The 16,630-nt window shown below is 46.2% G+C and overlaps 1 protein-coding gene across 1 annotated transcript; it reads right to left on the minus strand.

The window, feature by feature from the left end:
* Positions 1 to 3,509: 3,509 nt before the first annotated feature.
* On the minus strand, positions 3,510 to 11,003 carry LOC115604104 (fibrinogen-like protein 1). The gene is made up of 8 exons (XM_030476849.1): positions 10,943 to 11,003; positions 9,318 to 9,402; positions 8,733 to 8,943; positions 7,491 to 7,650; positions 5,850 to 5,947; positions 5,684 to 5,772; positions 4,738 to 4,928; positions 3,510 to 3,699 (listed from the first exon to the last, which is right to left on the minus strand). Exons 2-8 carry the CDS (start codon positions 9,390 to 9,392, stop codon positions 3,510 to 3,512), a joined length of 1,014 nt encoding a protein of 337 aa, XP_030332709.1. The 5' UTR covers positions 9,393 to 9,402; positions 10,943 to 11,003.
* Positions 11,004 to 16,630: the final 5,627 nt, after the last annotated feature.

The raw sequence follows: 16,630 nt of genomic DNA on the forward strand, positions 1-16,630 counted from the left end.
GGAAATGCTATTGTGCAAAAACAAGAAAGGAGGAGATGGTGCCCATGGAGGATGGAGTGAGAGAAGGTAGGCTCAGGCAGAGGACTGTCTGTCTTAACTCTTCCATAAGAACCCCAACCCTACGTGCCCTTTAACCCCCCTGTGGGTGTGAAGGAACACTTAGCATGTGCTCAGTTCTCTGGCAGGAGGCTGCTATCTTTCTCAAAACTGCCTTTCTGAGCAGATGGATAGGTTTCCCAAACCCACACTTCTGTTTTTATCCACACCAACAATAGTTTTAAAGGAAGAGCAGCATCACTGTGTGTTAGCCCGTTACTGATGGCACCCCACTGAAGTGTCCAAAGCATGCACGGGTAACCTGGCAGGCACACAGTGATGGTCTTGCTGTGACAGCCGCAGAGGAGAAAGACTCGCAGCGTTCGGCTGCCAGGGCCAAACCGGGCTGTCTGAATGGCCTTTTTGATGGGTAATGTTTCGCAGCTGCTGCTGCAGCACTGGGTCTGACTCACAGGGTGATGTGAGCTCCCTCTTTCCCAGGAGCTGGGCCAGCAGGCTGCACTGTCGACATTCAGCCCTTTGGCCCAGCATGGCATTAGTACCTGCTATGCATTCCCATAAGCTGTCAGCTTGAAATGCTCCTTAAAGCATTTGAGATCATGTCCACGCTTGAAGAGTGAGCCAAAGCTGATCAAATGTAACAAGTCTTCAAAGTGACTTAAATGAGCTGGAAATCAGACCTCTGAAGCAATTGCTGCTCAGGTTACTAACCACCCCTATTCTAAGGTAAAGCCTGCCATGTAAAGCACATTCGCCCTGCAGCAGTGATGTGTCAGCAGGGCTACAATATCTGTTTACAGCTTTGGTGAGCCCCCTCAGCACGGGAGACCTTGGGGAAACGGGAGATCAAATGTACAGCACAGCAGCACTGAGCAAGCATTCCCCTAACCTTCAGTGGGAGTGATGTGAGCCTGGCGGTAGCCCTCAGATCAAATAAGTACTCAGCTGGTGGTATTTTACCCTGCTTATTGAGATAAAGAGAGTTTTGAAACACTTCCGGGGTTTGCTGTGGGAGTTGTGGGGTCCTGCACAAAGCCCTGTGACCTGTGTCTCAGAGGGGGTTCCCTGCACCGCAGGAGGGCAGAGGAGCAGAAGCATTGCTTCAAGCCAGATGCTGCTTCCTGCAACCTTGTCTCAGTGCTGACCTGCATTCAGAACAGCTACTGTAATGCATTGCATGTACTTAGGTGCATCTTACGTCTAAGACACCAAGGCAGACCCCTTCCCTCCCAGCTTGTCAGGTGTGGGCCGCTTTTATCTCTTTTTCTCTGCCTTTCTTTCTCTCAGAGAGACAAAAAAGCACCATGACATATTGATGCTGGCTGAAGGCAGTCCAACTATAATGCCTGCTTCTCCGTCTTGACACAGAGGGAAGGAAGCTCTGTACTCTGGACTGCTCACTGCTCCCCCATTGGGGAACTGGGCTGGGTAGCAGCCCAGGTAGTTACCTGTCTAAGCCCTGTTGACTTTATCTCCAGCTTGATATCTCTGTTATTGATAGCTCCATTATCAGGTGGGTTATTGGCTGCTCAATGAACTGTCAAACCACTAATGCTGTCCCTTTGGTGCTGTAGTTGATTTCTAACATGCAGAGTTGTGCATCACCAGTCTGCAATCTGTACCCTGCTTCCATAGCCCCTCTACCGAAGAACGGGATTGAGCATCATCTGCCAGAAGGCATTAATTTATTTCACTCAATTTTCTCTGTCTTTTGCCTAGACAAAAATTGTCCTTTCATCCCTCAGCACTGCATCAGTGGCCACATGGTTATAATGTGTGCAAAGGGATTCCTTATGTTCCCAACATGCAGTTACAACCTTGCACTAAGATTTTACCACAGTATAAAATACAGAAGTAGTTATCAGAAAGTAAATAGTTCATAGCCCTTTCTTCACAAGGGCAACCTCATTTCAGAGAGGTAGGTGCAAGTTTTGTTCCAACGTGGGGGTGTGGGAAGAGGGCTTTAGGAACACTGCTCCCTGGAGTGCTGGCCTGTGCTCTCCAGTGTCACGTTTGCAATCACTGGGATCTCTGAGAAGAACTGAGAACAGAGTTTGCGTCTTCATAAAGCAGAGGAACCAAACCAAGTTTGATACTGAACTTTTACATGTCTCTGCATTGTCTCCAGGACAGCTTGAGCCCTGGAATTTAAACTTACCTTGCAGAGAGACTCTCAACCACCCAGGACAGCAGGTGTAAAAGCACCAGAGCCAACACCAAAAGAAAGCGTTTCTCATATTACGAGCTTTCTCAAGATTTTAATCCAAATTTCTGTTCAAGTTCCTACCGTTGAAAATGAAATAGGAAGTGTTAAGACCTACTCAGATGGTTTTATTTCATCCTCTATGGATATATAATACAAATTGCAATATGCATGGATCTAAAAGCAAGTAAATGGAAAAGAACTACCAGTTTAAAAAAAATTATTGTAATTCAGAAAAAAAATAGGCTCATTTTACCACATGGTAGTTAAATGATTTGCATCAAGCTGATATTACTGTTCATTTTAACTGTTGTTATTAAAAACTTGTGGAAAATAGATTTTCAGTATCCCATTTCTTTCAGTCATTTGTGTTGCTGTTTCATTTCACTCGAGTGAGATAAGGAAAGCAGTGGGCCTTACGGTTCAACCACTTTCCGCTTTAATATTCCCCTTCACTAACTCGAAGTCATCTGGTAAATTATGGGAGAACATACAAATGAATCATGACTGTGTTTTATGAACTCCCTAAGTGTATCTGTGCTTATCTTAAATTCGGTAAAATCTGCCTCATTTTAATCTGGGGCTTAAGTCTGGTTGGCAGCATTGTCTTTGCATTAATGGGTCGCAGTGTGCTGCAGAAGTGGATCCGCAGCACGAAGCTGTTGGCAACAAAACCCGGTGCCCACACTGTCCATGTTATGGGGGTTTACTTTGAAGTAGCCTTAGTCTGAATGCGTGTTAGCAGTTGGAGCATGTCCATCCACTGCCTTGGCTTCACACTCTCCAGGAGCATTCTGCAACTGAAGTGTGGCAGTTGGGGGCCACAGAGGCAGCTGTTGAAACATTCTCCTGATCCACTAACGAAGGTAGACCAGATGAAGTCCAGTTCCCCATCACCTTGTTGGTTCTTATGTTCTCGTAACTGAAGCAGTGATGATTAAAATCAGGATGAGAAGGACTGGGCCCTTGAAGAGTACAGATAGCTAAAAGAACATTCTTGATCATTCAAGGTCCAGAGAGCTTTTCATAAACACTCTCCTATGAAGTGCTGAAAATTGCTGTGTTTATTCCATGATGAGATCCATATGTTTTCTGTTAAATTATTGGCTGGCTGTGCTCAAACAACATTAGCTTCAGCAACTTCAGTTATTGCAGTGCAGGTTTGGCTGTTGGCAGGAGCAGAGGGCTGGCTGTTAACTTACACAATTCCCTTCAGCCTGTACTTCTTTCCTTTCCAAAGCAGCAGGTTTCAGCTGCCCTGACTGTTCTCACCATCTCCACTCTCGCTGTCAACAAAGAATGGAGCCCTGATTTTCATGGCTGAGTATTTTAGTGAGTACCACATTCCATGCCACGTAGACCAAACCAAGCCATCGTCGTGGGATCCATTGTACCTTCCCGTTCTGTAGTACCGGCCATTGAGGTTCACGGCATGGCACCTTGTAACGATGTAGGAGAGGGAAAAAAGGACATGAGGTTTAGTGTGGGAAGATACTGCACCATTACAGTGAAGTACAATTTTCACACAACATAGATTTAGAAATACCAGGGTGGGATTTGTTGACAGATTCAGACACCTAGATATATCTGTCTGTACTGAACTGGTTATCTAAACTCCTACAGTAGCCTATGGAGATCTAGTTAATGCATTTAGTGGAACCCAGAGAAGCATGTGGGTCATCCCAAAGTAGAGACCTACACTGCTCAGATAATTCAACATGTTGACTCCTTCAAGTGTATTAACTAGGGACAGGATTCAGCTGCCTAAACAGAGGGGTGGAGGGCCATTTGGTAGGCACCAGCTTAAGTGTAGGCAGCTATGTATTGACACCTAAAAATGCAGATGTCTTTTGATCAAGGTAAATCCCACTATTGATACACATTTTTGTAGCTCCACTGATTTCAATTTGTATGTATGTGATGAGGGGCTAGTCAAAGAAGAGGCACATCCTGCCCTAAAGCAGAGAAAAACTGAGTATGGTGTGTACATGCTCCCGGGACTGGTGAAGCCAAGTCCCTATCTGTTGATGTGTGGGGTGTGCCCAACTAGCAAACATACCACCAGGACTATTAAGGGGTAGCTCATGCCCTAGACATGCTCCACAATAATGTCCTGTGTGCACACTTTATGGTTTCTTTCTTGGGATATGACCCAAAGCACTTGAAGGAATTTTAATTGGGCTCTTCCCCTTCCAGATTATTCCTCCATGTGCATTTACTCCGACCCTTCTGAAAATCAATGCAACTTAACCTGTGGCCCAGTTTCTTACGATGAATGCAACTTACCTGCTTTGCTTCATAAGGGAAGAAGCAGATTGCTTTCCTTTGAGGATCTGTAGGTGTGAACATCTTAGATTTGGTTGTGTGAGGTGGCAAGATCACACAGCAACCTCCAGCTGCGTAAGGCAGGCAAGTCCTCTCGGCTGCACAGCCACCCACACCCTATGCATCCAAGAGGAATCAACTGCTTTCCATACCTGTTAAACCACCAACCGCCCTTGTTCTCAGATGCACAGTTGCCTGCCAGGAATCGATCGTGATCCTTGTCAAATGTGGTGAACTGCATCCCTCTGTGTGAGGCTGACCACTGATCTTCAAAATTGCTCCCACCAGACAGAGCGTCGCCAGCGTTACCAAAATAGGTGCCAAACCATAACCTGTACTTGTCCTGCAAGAATATGTGAAATATGTCTTTGATATCAGCTCTTTCTGATATCTCCCCATATCTGAGATTAAATTTGCTCTGGCCATTGTATCCACTGTCAAAGGCATAACTGTTGAAGCCAAGGATGACTTCTCGCCCCATGCTTTGATGATCCTAGGGTAGCTCAATGCAGGATTTAAACTTCTAGAAGGGATTACTCATTACTGCTGCTGCTACAATGGGCTTCAGGATTTATTGTCTTTCAACAACCATTTGAAAACTGAACAACGAGCTGGAAGGCTCTTCCTAGCTCATCAAGAACAACTTGGCAAAAAACCATGCCAAGCGGTTGCCTTCATAAACTGATCAGCTGTTCAGCTAGAATAACTCCTAGGAACCAGGAAAACCAGGTTCAGTTTCCTTGCAGAGTTTCAAACCTGTATCTCCTCCCCCACAGAGGACTCTCCTAACCATGAGGCTGGAGGGAAATGCATGTGGGAATCCCTGTGCCCTGCAGTAGAGAGTTGGTAGGAGAGCATGCACGCATGATGCTGTCACTGGTGGCTTGGACGCTCAGTGATGAGAGGAAGAAGTCCCAGGTTTATGTCCCCGCTCCCAGGGCTGTTTGTCAGTCAGCCCAACCAGGAATTCCAGGGAACCAGAGCAGGTAAGTTTTGCAGAGCTGCAATTACAGCCCTGATACTGAAGTCTGATGCTGCATGTGCAGGTGCCCCATCGTCACAGACAAAACAAGCAAATCACCACTCTTCATTTCTCACCTGCTCGTTTGCAAGCTGGACATTTTCATAGACTGCGTAACGCCTTTCCCCATGCCAGTCCATCAGGTCAATCTTTAGTGAGCTCTCTCCTAAACACACAGTGGTGTCCTGTTAGAACTATCTCATGCAAATTGGAAAGAAATCTTTGGAGGAAAAATACTTGCACCTCTAGTGAGCAGGTCATAGATGTGGTCATTGCCCAGCCAGTATTCACCATTCTTGCCCTGGAATTTCCCAAATCCCAGTTTATAATCATCCCATTTCCTGCAGTGAGATACAAATACCAGTTTCAGCATGTGGGGGAACTAGACAGTTTGTGACACTTGGCTATGGAAACAAGTAAAATTTCATCTGTACCTCTAGACACTGTTTTCTACAAGTATCTGATTCATCGCAAGCTGAGCTGAGATATGCCACTCTGCCTTAGAATTAAATACAACTCACAGCTTATTTCTGCTAAACCTGTGCACACATATATTGGGATCAAACCTTCATACTGCCAGATGCAGTGCTTGCAGAATGAGGTTGTCAGTTAGAGGGAAAGGGAAAGCAGCAGCTGTCATACTGGTCTTCAGCAAAGCATGTGAAATTGTTCTTCAGCAAGTCATAATTGAAATGCACTCCTGGCTGGAAGTGAATGTTGCAATCTAAAATATGCTGCATTTCTGGATGTATGATGTGGTATGGTGAAGAATCAGAAACTTACTAGAAGCTGCAAACGAAAGCTTCCAGATGGAGTTAAAAGGAAAATATCTGGGTTTGTTTTGTGTCCTGTTCTATTTAAATCTATTTTTGATTCACTGGCTGCTCCCACCTCCGCTTTTTTGGAGAATAATTGTTTGGATGTGGTAACTTGTCCTTCAAAGATACATACTTACTTTTCATCAGCATTCTCTGGCTTCATCTTTCTAAGAGAAATCTCCAGCTGTTACTTTCTCCTCATCATTTTGTTCTCTTAAAATCTCCTCTGTTATTTATGTATTATCTTAGATACTCATATACTTCTCTGTATCATCATTTCCAGTTTTACTAACCTCATGTTTATTCCATCTCTCATGTTATTGGGGATATTATTTCTGCCTGACCTTCATGCTAGTCAATGCTCCTCTTCAGGTTGTTTTTCATTCATCTGTGTTGAGAGCTGAACTACCATGGCTAGATAGCTACCATGCTCTGGGCAAGCCAGCTTAAAGTCAATTGAAGTTGCTTTGCAATGGACTGCACTCACTGTAAGAGACACTAGACCTGCTCTGAAGTTGTGTGGACTGTGATAATGAATTAATCTGCATGATGATATTTCTTCTTTAATATGCTACCAGAGCATCTCTCCTTCAGGAGGTTTCCAGGTGAAAGTCACCTCCCTGGGATTTTGCCTAGAGAAGGCACAATCTGGACCAGTGGTTTGACATCTTTTTGAGTGTTCTGAATAAGAAAACTAATGTCACACCTTGCTGAACAAAAATTCCTGATACGAGAGCAGATAATATGTTCAACAGGTATCAGTCTGTGTGCCTGCAGCAGATACCTGCCCATTTGGAGCCTTCAACAGTCTCCATTAATGATAAAAACAATATGCACACATGAATACACTTACACAAATGCAGAGAAGCCATGGAAAAGGCGTTATAGGTCCATTTTGATTATGGCCTCCTGCTACCAATATGTACCACTAGATTGTCCTAATGCAAAGAGCTATCATCAACTGAGTATAGTCTTGCACACTCTGCTTCTCAAACGCAGGGTTTGCCAGGCAGCAGGACAGGGTGGAAGCTGTAGGCGTGACTGTAAGCCCTGTTGATGCACCCACCTGTTGAAGTTCTCCTTGCCATTACTGCGCCGCTGAATGACGGTCCAGCCCCCGCCGTCAGACATGTCACAGTACACCAGGAAAGGCTCTCGGTCTGCCCTGGGCCTGATCCGGTAGTAGCCGTTTTTGGTGTTCTTCCGATCATACACGGCAGAGCAATCTGGGCAGAATGGTACCAGCTTGTTAAACAGGGCACGGGAAAGCAAAGCGGTATGTGCAGCCAAGAGAAGGCATTGCTGAAAGGCTGCCTGGGACAAGGACACTTGGCCAGCCTGTGTATGGCTCTGTAAGCCCTGCAAAGCCAAAGCAAATGGTTCAGGAAGGGAGTAGCAATGCTGGTTGCAAACTGCCGGGCCTGATGAAGAGCAGCAAGGTTGAGAGCCTTTACAGCCATGCTCTCTGAGGGAGTCATTCCCAAATCTTTGGTGAGATATGGGATGACTGCAGCGCAGGCTGGCCTTTAGAATGGGAGTGTTGCAGGACCAGGATTGGCTCTGTCAGCAAGACTGTATGCAGGGAAGCTGATTTCCAGTGGGAAGGTAACTTCAGCTGTACTTCAGATTGATCGAGGTCCAAGAGGCTAAGCTCCTGTGACCAGCTCTACCAGGGCTATATCAGGAGAGTGCCTTTCAGAACCTCGGTGCTTCACACTTTCAATGTAATGCCCATGAAGGATAAAATCTTGGTCAAAGGCCATGATTCCAGTTCTCAAAGTGACATCAAGGAAGAGAGTTTGCATACCTGCTACTGCACCATAGAATTGATGCAGGAACTGAGGAACGGGAGACTGGGCTCCTAAAACAGGTTTCAGCACCTGCAGCTGAGCCTGATACTCTGGGCTCCTGTAAGTCACTCAAGGTAAATAGGCTCTTCAAGAGCAGGACCCATCTCTCCCTAAAGCAGACGTCTAAAGTAGGTCTGACAGAAAACATCCGAGAGGTGCCTGTTCATCTCTGCACCAGAGTCCCACGTGAGAAACCCAGCTGCAGGTGTCTGGCTGTACTTGGGTGATAGCTGCCTAAAGCTGCCCAGCTCTGGCCCCAGGGGGTGGCCGTTGGTACCAAGGCCACCACTGGTGGCCACTCTGCCCTTCTCTTCCCATGTATGTGAGTTTTAAAACACAATCCACTTTAAAAATTCTAAAACTTTTAGCAGAAATAAAATATGACACATGGGGCACTGCAGGGAGAAATAAGCACTGTGGCGAGCTGAAATTTCCACACACGCTACTGCAGACTGTACCTTGGTCATAGACTATCAAATTTCCACTGGTTGTGGGTAAAAGCGTCTTATGCTGCACGCTCCTGTTGCCTGAGAACAGCCCACTGTTTGTTCTGTGGTAAGTGTTCTCCAGGATGTCCTTCAGTTGTAGTTCATATAAGAAAAGCAAGTCTTGAAGCTGTTTTAACCTTTGTCTTAATTTATTGTTGTCCAGCAGGCAGATATCTTTTTCCTATGGAGGAAATAAAAGAACCCCCCCCATACTTCAGTCAGTGGTAGGAACAGGGAGGCAAGAGAGAATGTATCTGTCTCCTCTTGGCCTTTACATGTCACACTGCCTCTGTGGATCAAGATGACTCGATGGAGATCTTCTCCTAAGATACACAAATCTTGTACAGCAAGAATTGAACCTAGTGGAAAAGGGTTTTCTACAATGACCTTGTCACTTCTCAAAGCATCCAAGAATATGACCAGATACACAGAAAATTACTTTGGACAAACATAGTACGTCTCAACCCCCATTTAATGAACTCACAGGGAGTGTTTGCAGACTGTGAATGATAAACCATTGAGAGGTTGTACAGACACTAACTAAAGGATACGCACCGATAACCTGGGTGCAGGTGAGCCAAAGCTGACCAGCAGAAGGAGCACCAGCAACCAGGGCATCATCGCACTCATTTCTTATCACCTGAAAAAAAGCATTGACAGGCTGCACGGGAGGTTTCTTTGGTTCCTCTCACAACTTAATCGCCCCTCACAATCATGTTTAATTCTCCAGAAAATGCTGCAGGATTTGTTAAAGAGGTTGCTTGAAACTACAGGCAGTACAAAATTGGGGTAAAAGATGCATGTTTGGGAGAAGCTGAAGCACCAGTGCAGTGTGCTGACAGAGGGACTGAGGCTTTGGTCCAAGCTCCTGTTCCCCGGAAAAATAAATACCTGGTATGACTCTCCAGCAGCCCCTGCCCCTTCTCCCATGTGCAGAAGGGAAGTTACTCAGCAGTAACACATCCTTGGAGCCCTCCTCGCCAAACTGGCTGGCCAAAATCACACAGTCCTTATTCAATCCAAACTTCCCAAAGACAAGAGGAATTCTGCCTCCTGGTTGAGTGGACGTAGGTGTTGCCCCTCCTCAGTCCATGGAGCAGTCTGTCAGAATGGGATTGCCTTGGAGGCCAAGGGCAGAAGTCACAGGTGGCACAGAGTGGGCATGGGGTAGTTTTTGCTTGGACTTTGGTGGACGAGATCTGTGCTGCCAACCAGCACACAGATGGGGCTTCAGTTAGAGAGTCTCAGCTAGAAAAAACACTGACTGCCACTGGGAACGTTCAGCTGAGCACAAGTGATCAGTACGGATTGTTCGCAGTGTGCTTGTACGGTGCTTAAAAAAAAAATAAAAATCGGAAAGAGTTAAAAAAATTCTGAAAAATAGGCTAAAACTGACTCCCCCGCTTCACATCTGGAAGTGCTGCAAAAACTTGGCTACCCAGCTCTTTGCTTTGAGCAGCGACGTGCTCTGTTTCAGCTACAGCCCTATCAGCATCCCCGGAGCGGCAGAGGCTAGGGCTGCTTCCAGAGCCGGCAAAGCTGCTGTCACAGGGGAGCCATCTGCCAGGCTGGGCAGGCAGGGCCCAAAGCAAGCTGAGACAAGTGCCCCGTGGAGGGCACCCATAAGAGATGTCGTGCAGGTGTGCGCCCCTGCACACAGCATGTTTTCAGCTCATAGAGGAGTTTGGGGTGACAGCAGGGACCCCCCAGCCTGTGATACTGGTGCTGTTCATCCTCACTGCCATGCAACCGTGCTGGTGGCTGCAGCGCAAAATCGGGCCCCACATTGGGCATGTGCGGAGAGGCAAAAAGCCAACAGGAAGGATGGGTTTGAGCGATGGCTCCTGAAAACCAGACAGCGCAGACTGGAGGGAAAGCAAGCAGCTTCATCTACACCTTTATCAACACATATGAAATGCACATACCTGTAACTCGCCTTCCCTTCAGAACTCCTCCTGATATGATTATCTCCCTTAAAAATCAACTGCAAAAGAAAGTGACCATAAACCTGGCTGCATTTCTAGAGGTTGATGAGATTTTCCTCCTCAGATGGCCCACGCCAGGGGTGCGGATGAAGAACGTTTCACAGCACTAGGCAGTTCCACAGACAAGACACTTGCAATTCCTTTTGTGAAAGAGTTACCCAATCCCCAGGTTATCTGTTGTTACCCAATACTCACCCTGCTGCTTCCCAGTGAGGATAACTGCCAGTTAGGTTTCTATCAGCGGTGCTCTCCAAAGGAGAGGGGCTCTGCTGGTTGCGTACCATTACCCACCTTATTTGACTAGGAAGCTCAACCAAGACTGGCTTCTTTAAGTGTTTATATGAATCACTCAGACTAATGCTCCCTGTGGGAGTTTTATCTCATGTTTAATACAGCCAGGCTCATTTCACTAAGTCCTGCAAGGTGGAAAGAACACAGCTTTTGTGTTTAACATTCCTTTTGCGGTTTATTCTGGTTTATATGTAAAAGCACAGCACAGCTGTAATGCCAAAGGAGCTGCTAATCTGAAGCAAGAAGTGAATGTGGGGGTATTAAGCAAGATTTGCTATTTGACTGAAGTCTCAGGAGGATTGCAGTTGTGTAACTCTCCTCTGAGCTGGATGATAAGATTTGCTAGTTAACACAAACAAGGACATTTGTGGAAGAGAGAAGAAAAAAACCCCCAAACAGATGGGTGCCTCCTTTTGCATTATGGCCAAGGAATTACAGATTATTTTAAAGAAGACAGCAGAAATGCTCCTCTTTACAGAGCTGTGTTCAGAGGAGAGACTGTGGGGGCAAAAGACAAGGCATATAAGCCCATAGTAAAGTTCTGTGTTACTCTCCAGGAAAGCAGGACTGTCCAGCTATTACCAAGTACAGCGATAATGTTTATTTCTTAAACACTGCATTCCTCTTCTCCCGCAAGAACCCTGACCTATTTCACTGCCAAAGGATTATGTAAACAGTGCTTTCCTCCTCACTTGTTCTCTACTCCCAGTTTTAGGCTGGGTTTGGCAGCATTATATTATATGCATGAAACCTCTGCTCAGTGGGTACTCAGCCCTTTGTTCTGCCCCTTCAGCCAGGGGCTGCAGCCAACAGCAGGGTGCTGGGGTACTGTGCACCTGAGCACAGGGGCGCTGCACAGTGTCCCCTGGGGCTTTCCTCCACAGTAGCATCTCTTTCTCAGCCAGCACTTGCGATGCTGTGCACCAATTCATGCTCTTGCCTGCATGGCCAACATTCTCCTCAGCCTGTGAGCACCTCCTGGTCCTAGATGAGATTGGCAACAGGCCTGGTTCTGTGGTGGCAGCATTGGAGTCACGGTGTGGGAAGCAGGATCAGCCCTGCGGCTGCCTGCAGGGCTGTACGGCTGTGGAGCACCAGGCCCCACACCTCGGTGTCCTGCAGGTCCCTGGGTAGGAGGGGCAGTGAGCTGCAGTCCTGCTGGGACTCACGTGTGTATGTTATGTGACTGCAGCTTTGCAGGAACAGGACTCAAATTCCAACCCCTCTTCAGGGACTCCTCAAAGGCCTCTCATAGATGTCTCGAGCACTCTCATACGCTCTCTATGACTCCACCAGTGTTAGCCTCACCAGCATCTGCAAGTGAAAAAGCCAGTCAGCTGGAATGTGTTTCTTGCACATCTGCTTCACAATGAACTTATTTTCCCAGGCTAGATGAAGCTTTAGGAATATCTGAAGCACAAGAGAGCGGTTGCCATGAGGCTGAGTTCACGTGAGGTGGGTCTAGCAGGAGGGTGTGTTCATGTACTGCTCCACTGGCCTAGAGCTAAAATAATCAATTCATCATAAAGAATGTGGACACTGTGTGATCACTGGTGTTGTTTCCTCACAGATGTTGAAATCCCTAGGCAATGCGACTGTAAATGCTCCTTTTTCTTTCCTGGAATACACACGCTTCACACATATTCTGCAGTGCAAATTCCTGTTTAGTTACTTGGAAGGAGATCAGATTCCCTCTTCTTAAGATATTCGGTGATCTTGTCAGCAAGTAATAACAGTTTCATTAACCAAAAACCTCCCCACCCTCCTCCACCATCCTTCCAGCAAAAGTACGTAGGTACTGAATAACAGTCATGAAAAACTATTATTTATACATTAAATACGCAGCCAGCACAGGAAGAATGCTAACAGGTGGATAAACATGAATGAGGAGAGTGCCTCTGTGGCAGCTCTTGATATTCCTTCAGTCATGGGGCACTGGGCTCCCCCAGAAAAAATGGGTTGGGATAAAGCCATGACCATGACACATGATGGACATTCACTCCCTGAGAGCCCAATGGAACTGCAGCTGGATGACAGTGGTGGCATCTCAAAACTCTTCAAAGACACATCTGGAGTACTGTGGTCAGTTCTGGGCTCCTCAGTACAGGAAAGGCAAGGAGCTACTGGAGAGGGTTCAGTGGAGGGCCATAAGGATGTTCAAGGGTCTGGAGCATCTCTCTTATGAGTAGAGATTGCAGGAGCTGGGCCTGTTTAACTTAGAGAAGAGCAGACTGAGAGGGGATCTCATTAATGCATATAAATGTCTCAAAGGTGGGTGCCAGGAGGATGGCACCAGACTCTTTCCAGTGGTGCCCAGTGACAGGACGAGGAGCAATGGCCATAAACTAGAACACAAGAAGTTCCACCTCAACGTGAGGAAGAACTTTTTTACACTGAGGGTGGCAGAGCTGCCCGGGGGGTTGTGGAGTCTCCCTCTCTGGAGACATTCAAAACCCACCTGGACATGTTCCTGTGTAACTTGATCTAAGTGGCCCTGCCTTGGCAGAGGGCGCTGGACAAGATGATCTCCAGAGGTCCCTTCCAACCCTAATGATTCTGTGGTTCTGTGAACCAGTTCCTTCTTGTTTGTTCTTAAAAGGAGAAGGGACTAAATGAGGTGAACTGCTTCAGACTCCAAAGCAGTTAGAGACCTGAGGTTTCCACAGCAAGAGTCTGACTGCTTACCTGTGCTCTAGAAAATTCAGAGTAGCCTGGAGCGAGCTCCAAGCAAAACAGCTCATTTGCACTGAATCTAGGTGCTTTATGCATTTGCCATTGTTTTTATACTTCCCTATCATCTCCCACCTTCCATGAACAGCCTGCTCACTGGGCTCCTTCCCAGGCACTGCAGGTCTGGAGGTACCAGGGGACCACAGGCTCTTGATATGTGAGCTACTAAACATCCTCTGTAGGAATCTGGCCTGGTAGATTTTTTAAGACAAAGTTAATGTATGAGATCTGAAATAAATATTTATTAATTTTTTTAATCTAACAATAAAGGGTTTCATCAAAAGTAAGATAAATGTAAAAGATTGGGATGACATCAGCCACCACAGTTTCAATCTGCGAAACAACCGAAACCAGCATATGTGCATTAAAAGTCTGTGGTTTGTTAGCAAGGAGTAACCACAGAAATCTGTGTACAAAGAAGGAGTAATGGCAGACCATGAAACATGCTAGATCTGAATGTTTTGATAATGTTCAAAGAGCAAAGACATAATTCAGTCTAATGAGTCTGCATGCAGCCTGTGAGTATCTAATGGGTTGACACAACAAATGTAATTAGTTTGTAAGTTCCTGAGGGCAAGCGCAGGCCCCCTGGATCTCACTTACATCAGGAATAGCTGTACCAAAGGGAATTACTCACAAGGCCAGAGGGAGTATGTGGATTATCTGCATGATCTTCTACCTACCTCAGGTCAGAGAACTCCCTGACCTAATTCAGTCCCATTTGAATGGGAGCATGTCTTTGAGAAAAAGATATTCTGGTGTAAAATATTCAGCGCTTAAAAACCAGCCATGCATCTTATCATGCTCTTCCACTGCTTAATCACCCACATTGTTAATTATTATTGTTTTTTGCCTTAAATCTGAATCTGCAAAGTCTCATCCTGCAGCTTTTTAATCTCATGATGCTTTACTCTGCAAAGGGGAAGAGCCCTCTGCTGCCAAATGTCTCTTTCCCTGCTTAAGGCCAGGACCAAGAACATATAAGCTCTGTGCCTGCCCCCCCTGGGAACCCAAACCCTGGTTACCTACTTCGGCTGTGGGGGAAAAGCCAGCAGGGTCACGGAGCGAGGGGTTGCACGGAGCTTGTGCTGGGCAAGGCTGGGCACTGTGGCACAAGCATATCCCAAGAGAAGAGCGACTACCCTAGTGGGTAGGTCACTTGTCTGGCATGGATAGGGAGGGCAAGAACAAGCTCTGCTCCTGGGGTGATTCTATTCAGGGTTGTTAAATGCAGAACACATACATAGAGGTGCGATGAGCTGTGGGTGGTGTTTGGCAGGGTGTAGTGGAGGTGGTCTCACTAGGCTTGTTGAGAGCCTCCAGGGACTGCAGTACTCCTCTGCCTAGATTCAGGATCCCAACCCAGCCTAAGGAGGAGACTAGCAGGCAAGATTTGTGGCCAGGACAGTCCAGAGCATGCATAGGAGCAGAACTGCAGGTCCTGGAGGATCTCTGGAGCCCAAGAGAGTGATGTTCGATCAATTTAATTGTCTCTAAAGTTAGGCATCTGCTGAGAAAGTACCTTTCTAGATCTAAATTTTGAAGCTTTAAGACTTCTTACACTTTTGCTTCTTTTGGGGCACCTAGACCTTTCTTCAGATCCAGCCCTGACCAACTGTGACTAAGTCACTCGTCTTTTCTTTCAGAAGACGGACAGCTTTGAGTGCACTTCACAGCCTTCTACTCACATGATGGCTCTTTCTTCTGGAATTGTGGTTACCAGAACTGGAGACCTGAGAGCAGACAGGAGCCAAGTAAAGAGCTTGCACAATATTTCCAACCCAACATCTTTCCTGTCTGTGGATCCAAGGATCTTGTTATTCCTTTTGCCACAGAGCCACATCCCACAATTATTTGTGGCTGGCTACTCCCTACCGCTGCCCTAGGATTTTTCAGTTACCTGTCTTCACAACACAGTCGCTGATGCCCCAGGTCTGACCTGCCTGAGTCAGGTTGATTGTGATTCACAACACGAGGAGTTAGTCCAGAAGCACTTGCGAGCTGTTTGACATGGACACACATACACCATGCAGGTGGCAGGTGCCTTGCAGTGACAGTTAGTAGTACTGCAAGTAGACCAAGGCTTTTTTTAAAGGTGTTGCATGGTCCTTTAGGCACCAAGGGCTGAAAAGCACCATCCTGAGGTGCTTTGTTCTGAGACTGACAGTGGGTGTCTCACGGAAAAGCATGTTGCTCGCTCATCTGAACTCACCAGATGTTACAATTTACTCAGTGCTATGCAGCCGTTCTTCTGACCGACCACTTTTCGAACCGCTGTGTCAGCTGCAAACTTCATCACTCAGGATTTTAGCCAGGGCATGGTTTTAAACAGAACAACACGAATTAACACAACATTAAGCAGCGTAAGACAACACCCAATCCCTGCAGAACCTCTCTGGAAAAGTATTGCTTAAGGATGGTTCCCCTTTTAGCTATTTTAAGACTAGTATGCTGGGTTTTCATCAGTATGAACCAAATTGAGTTTATATTCTTCCACCTCTTTAACCAAAGTGATTTTCTAGCCAGACAGTTGATACAGAAGCAAGAAAATACTTTTATCAGTAAAACTTGTAGTCTTGTTTTAGAAATATAAATCAGTTTGACAGGAATTATTTTTCCTAATCCCATGATGATTGGCATTAATTATTGTTATCACTAAGATTCTTTAATATTTTATTAGTTGAAACCTCTGTCTGCTCTCTGGGAGCAAAGCCAAGATGACAGATCTGCCAGCATCAGGTCATCTGATCTATCTGCTTTTAATATTGGCAGAGAATTGATTTCCCTCCCCCTCCTCCCCCTCCCCCCCCTGTTATCTGCATATTTATGCTATCCCAAGAGTTAATAAAAATAAAACTATTT

This window comes from Strigops habroptila, chromosome 2 (assembly GCF_004027225.2).
Source record: "Strigops habroptila isolate Jane chromosome 2, bStrHab1.2.pri, whole genome shotgun sequence".
Taxonomy (NCBI): domain Eukaryota; kingdom Metazoa; phylum Chordata; class Aves; order Psittaciformes; family Psittacidae; genus Strigops; species Strigops habroptila.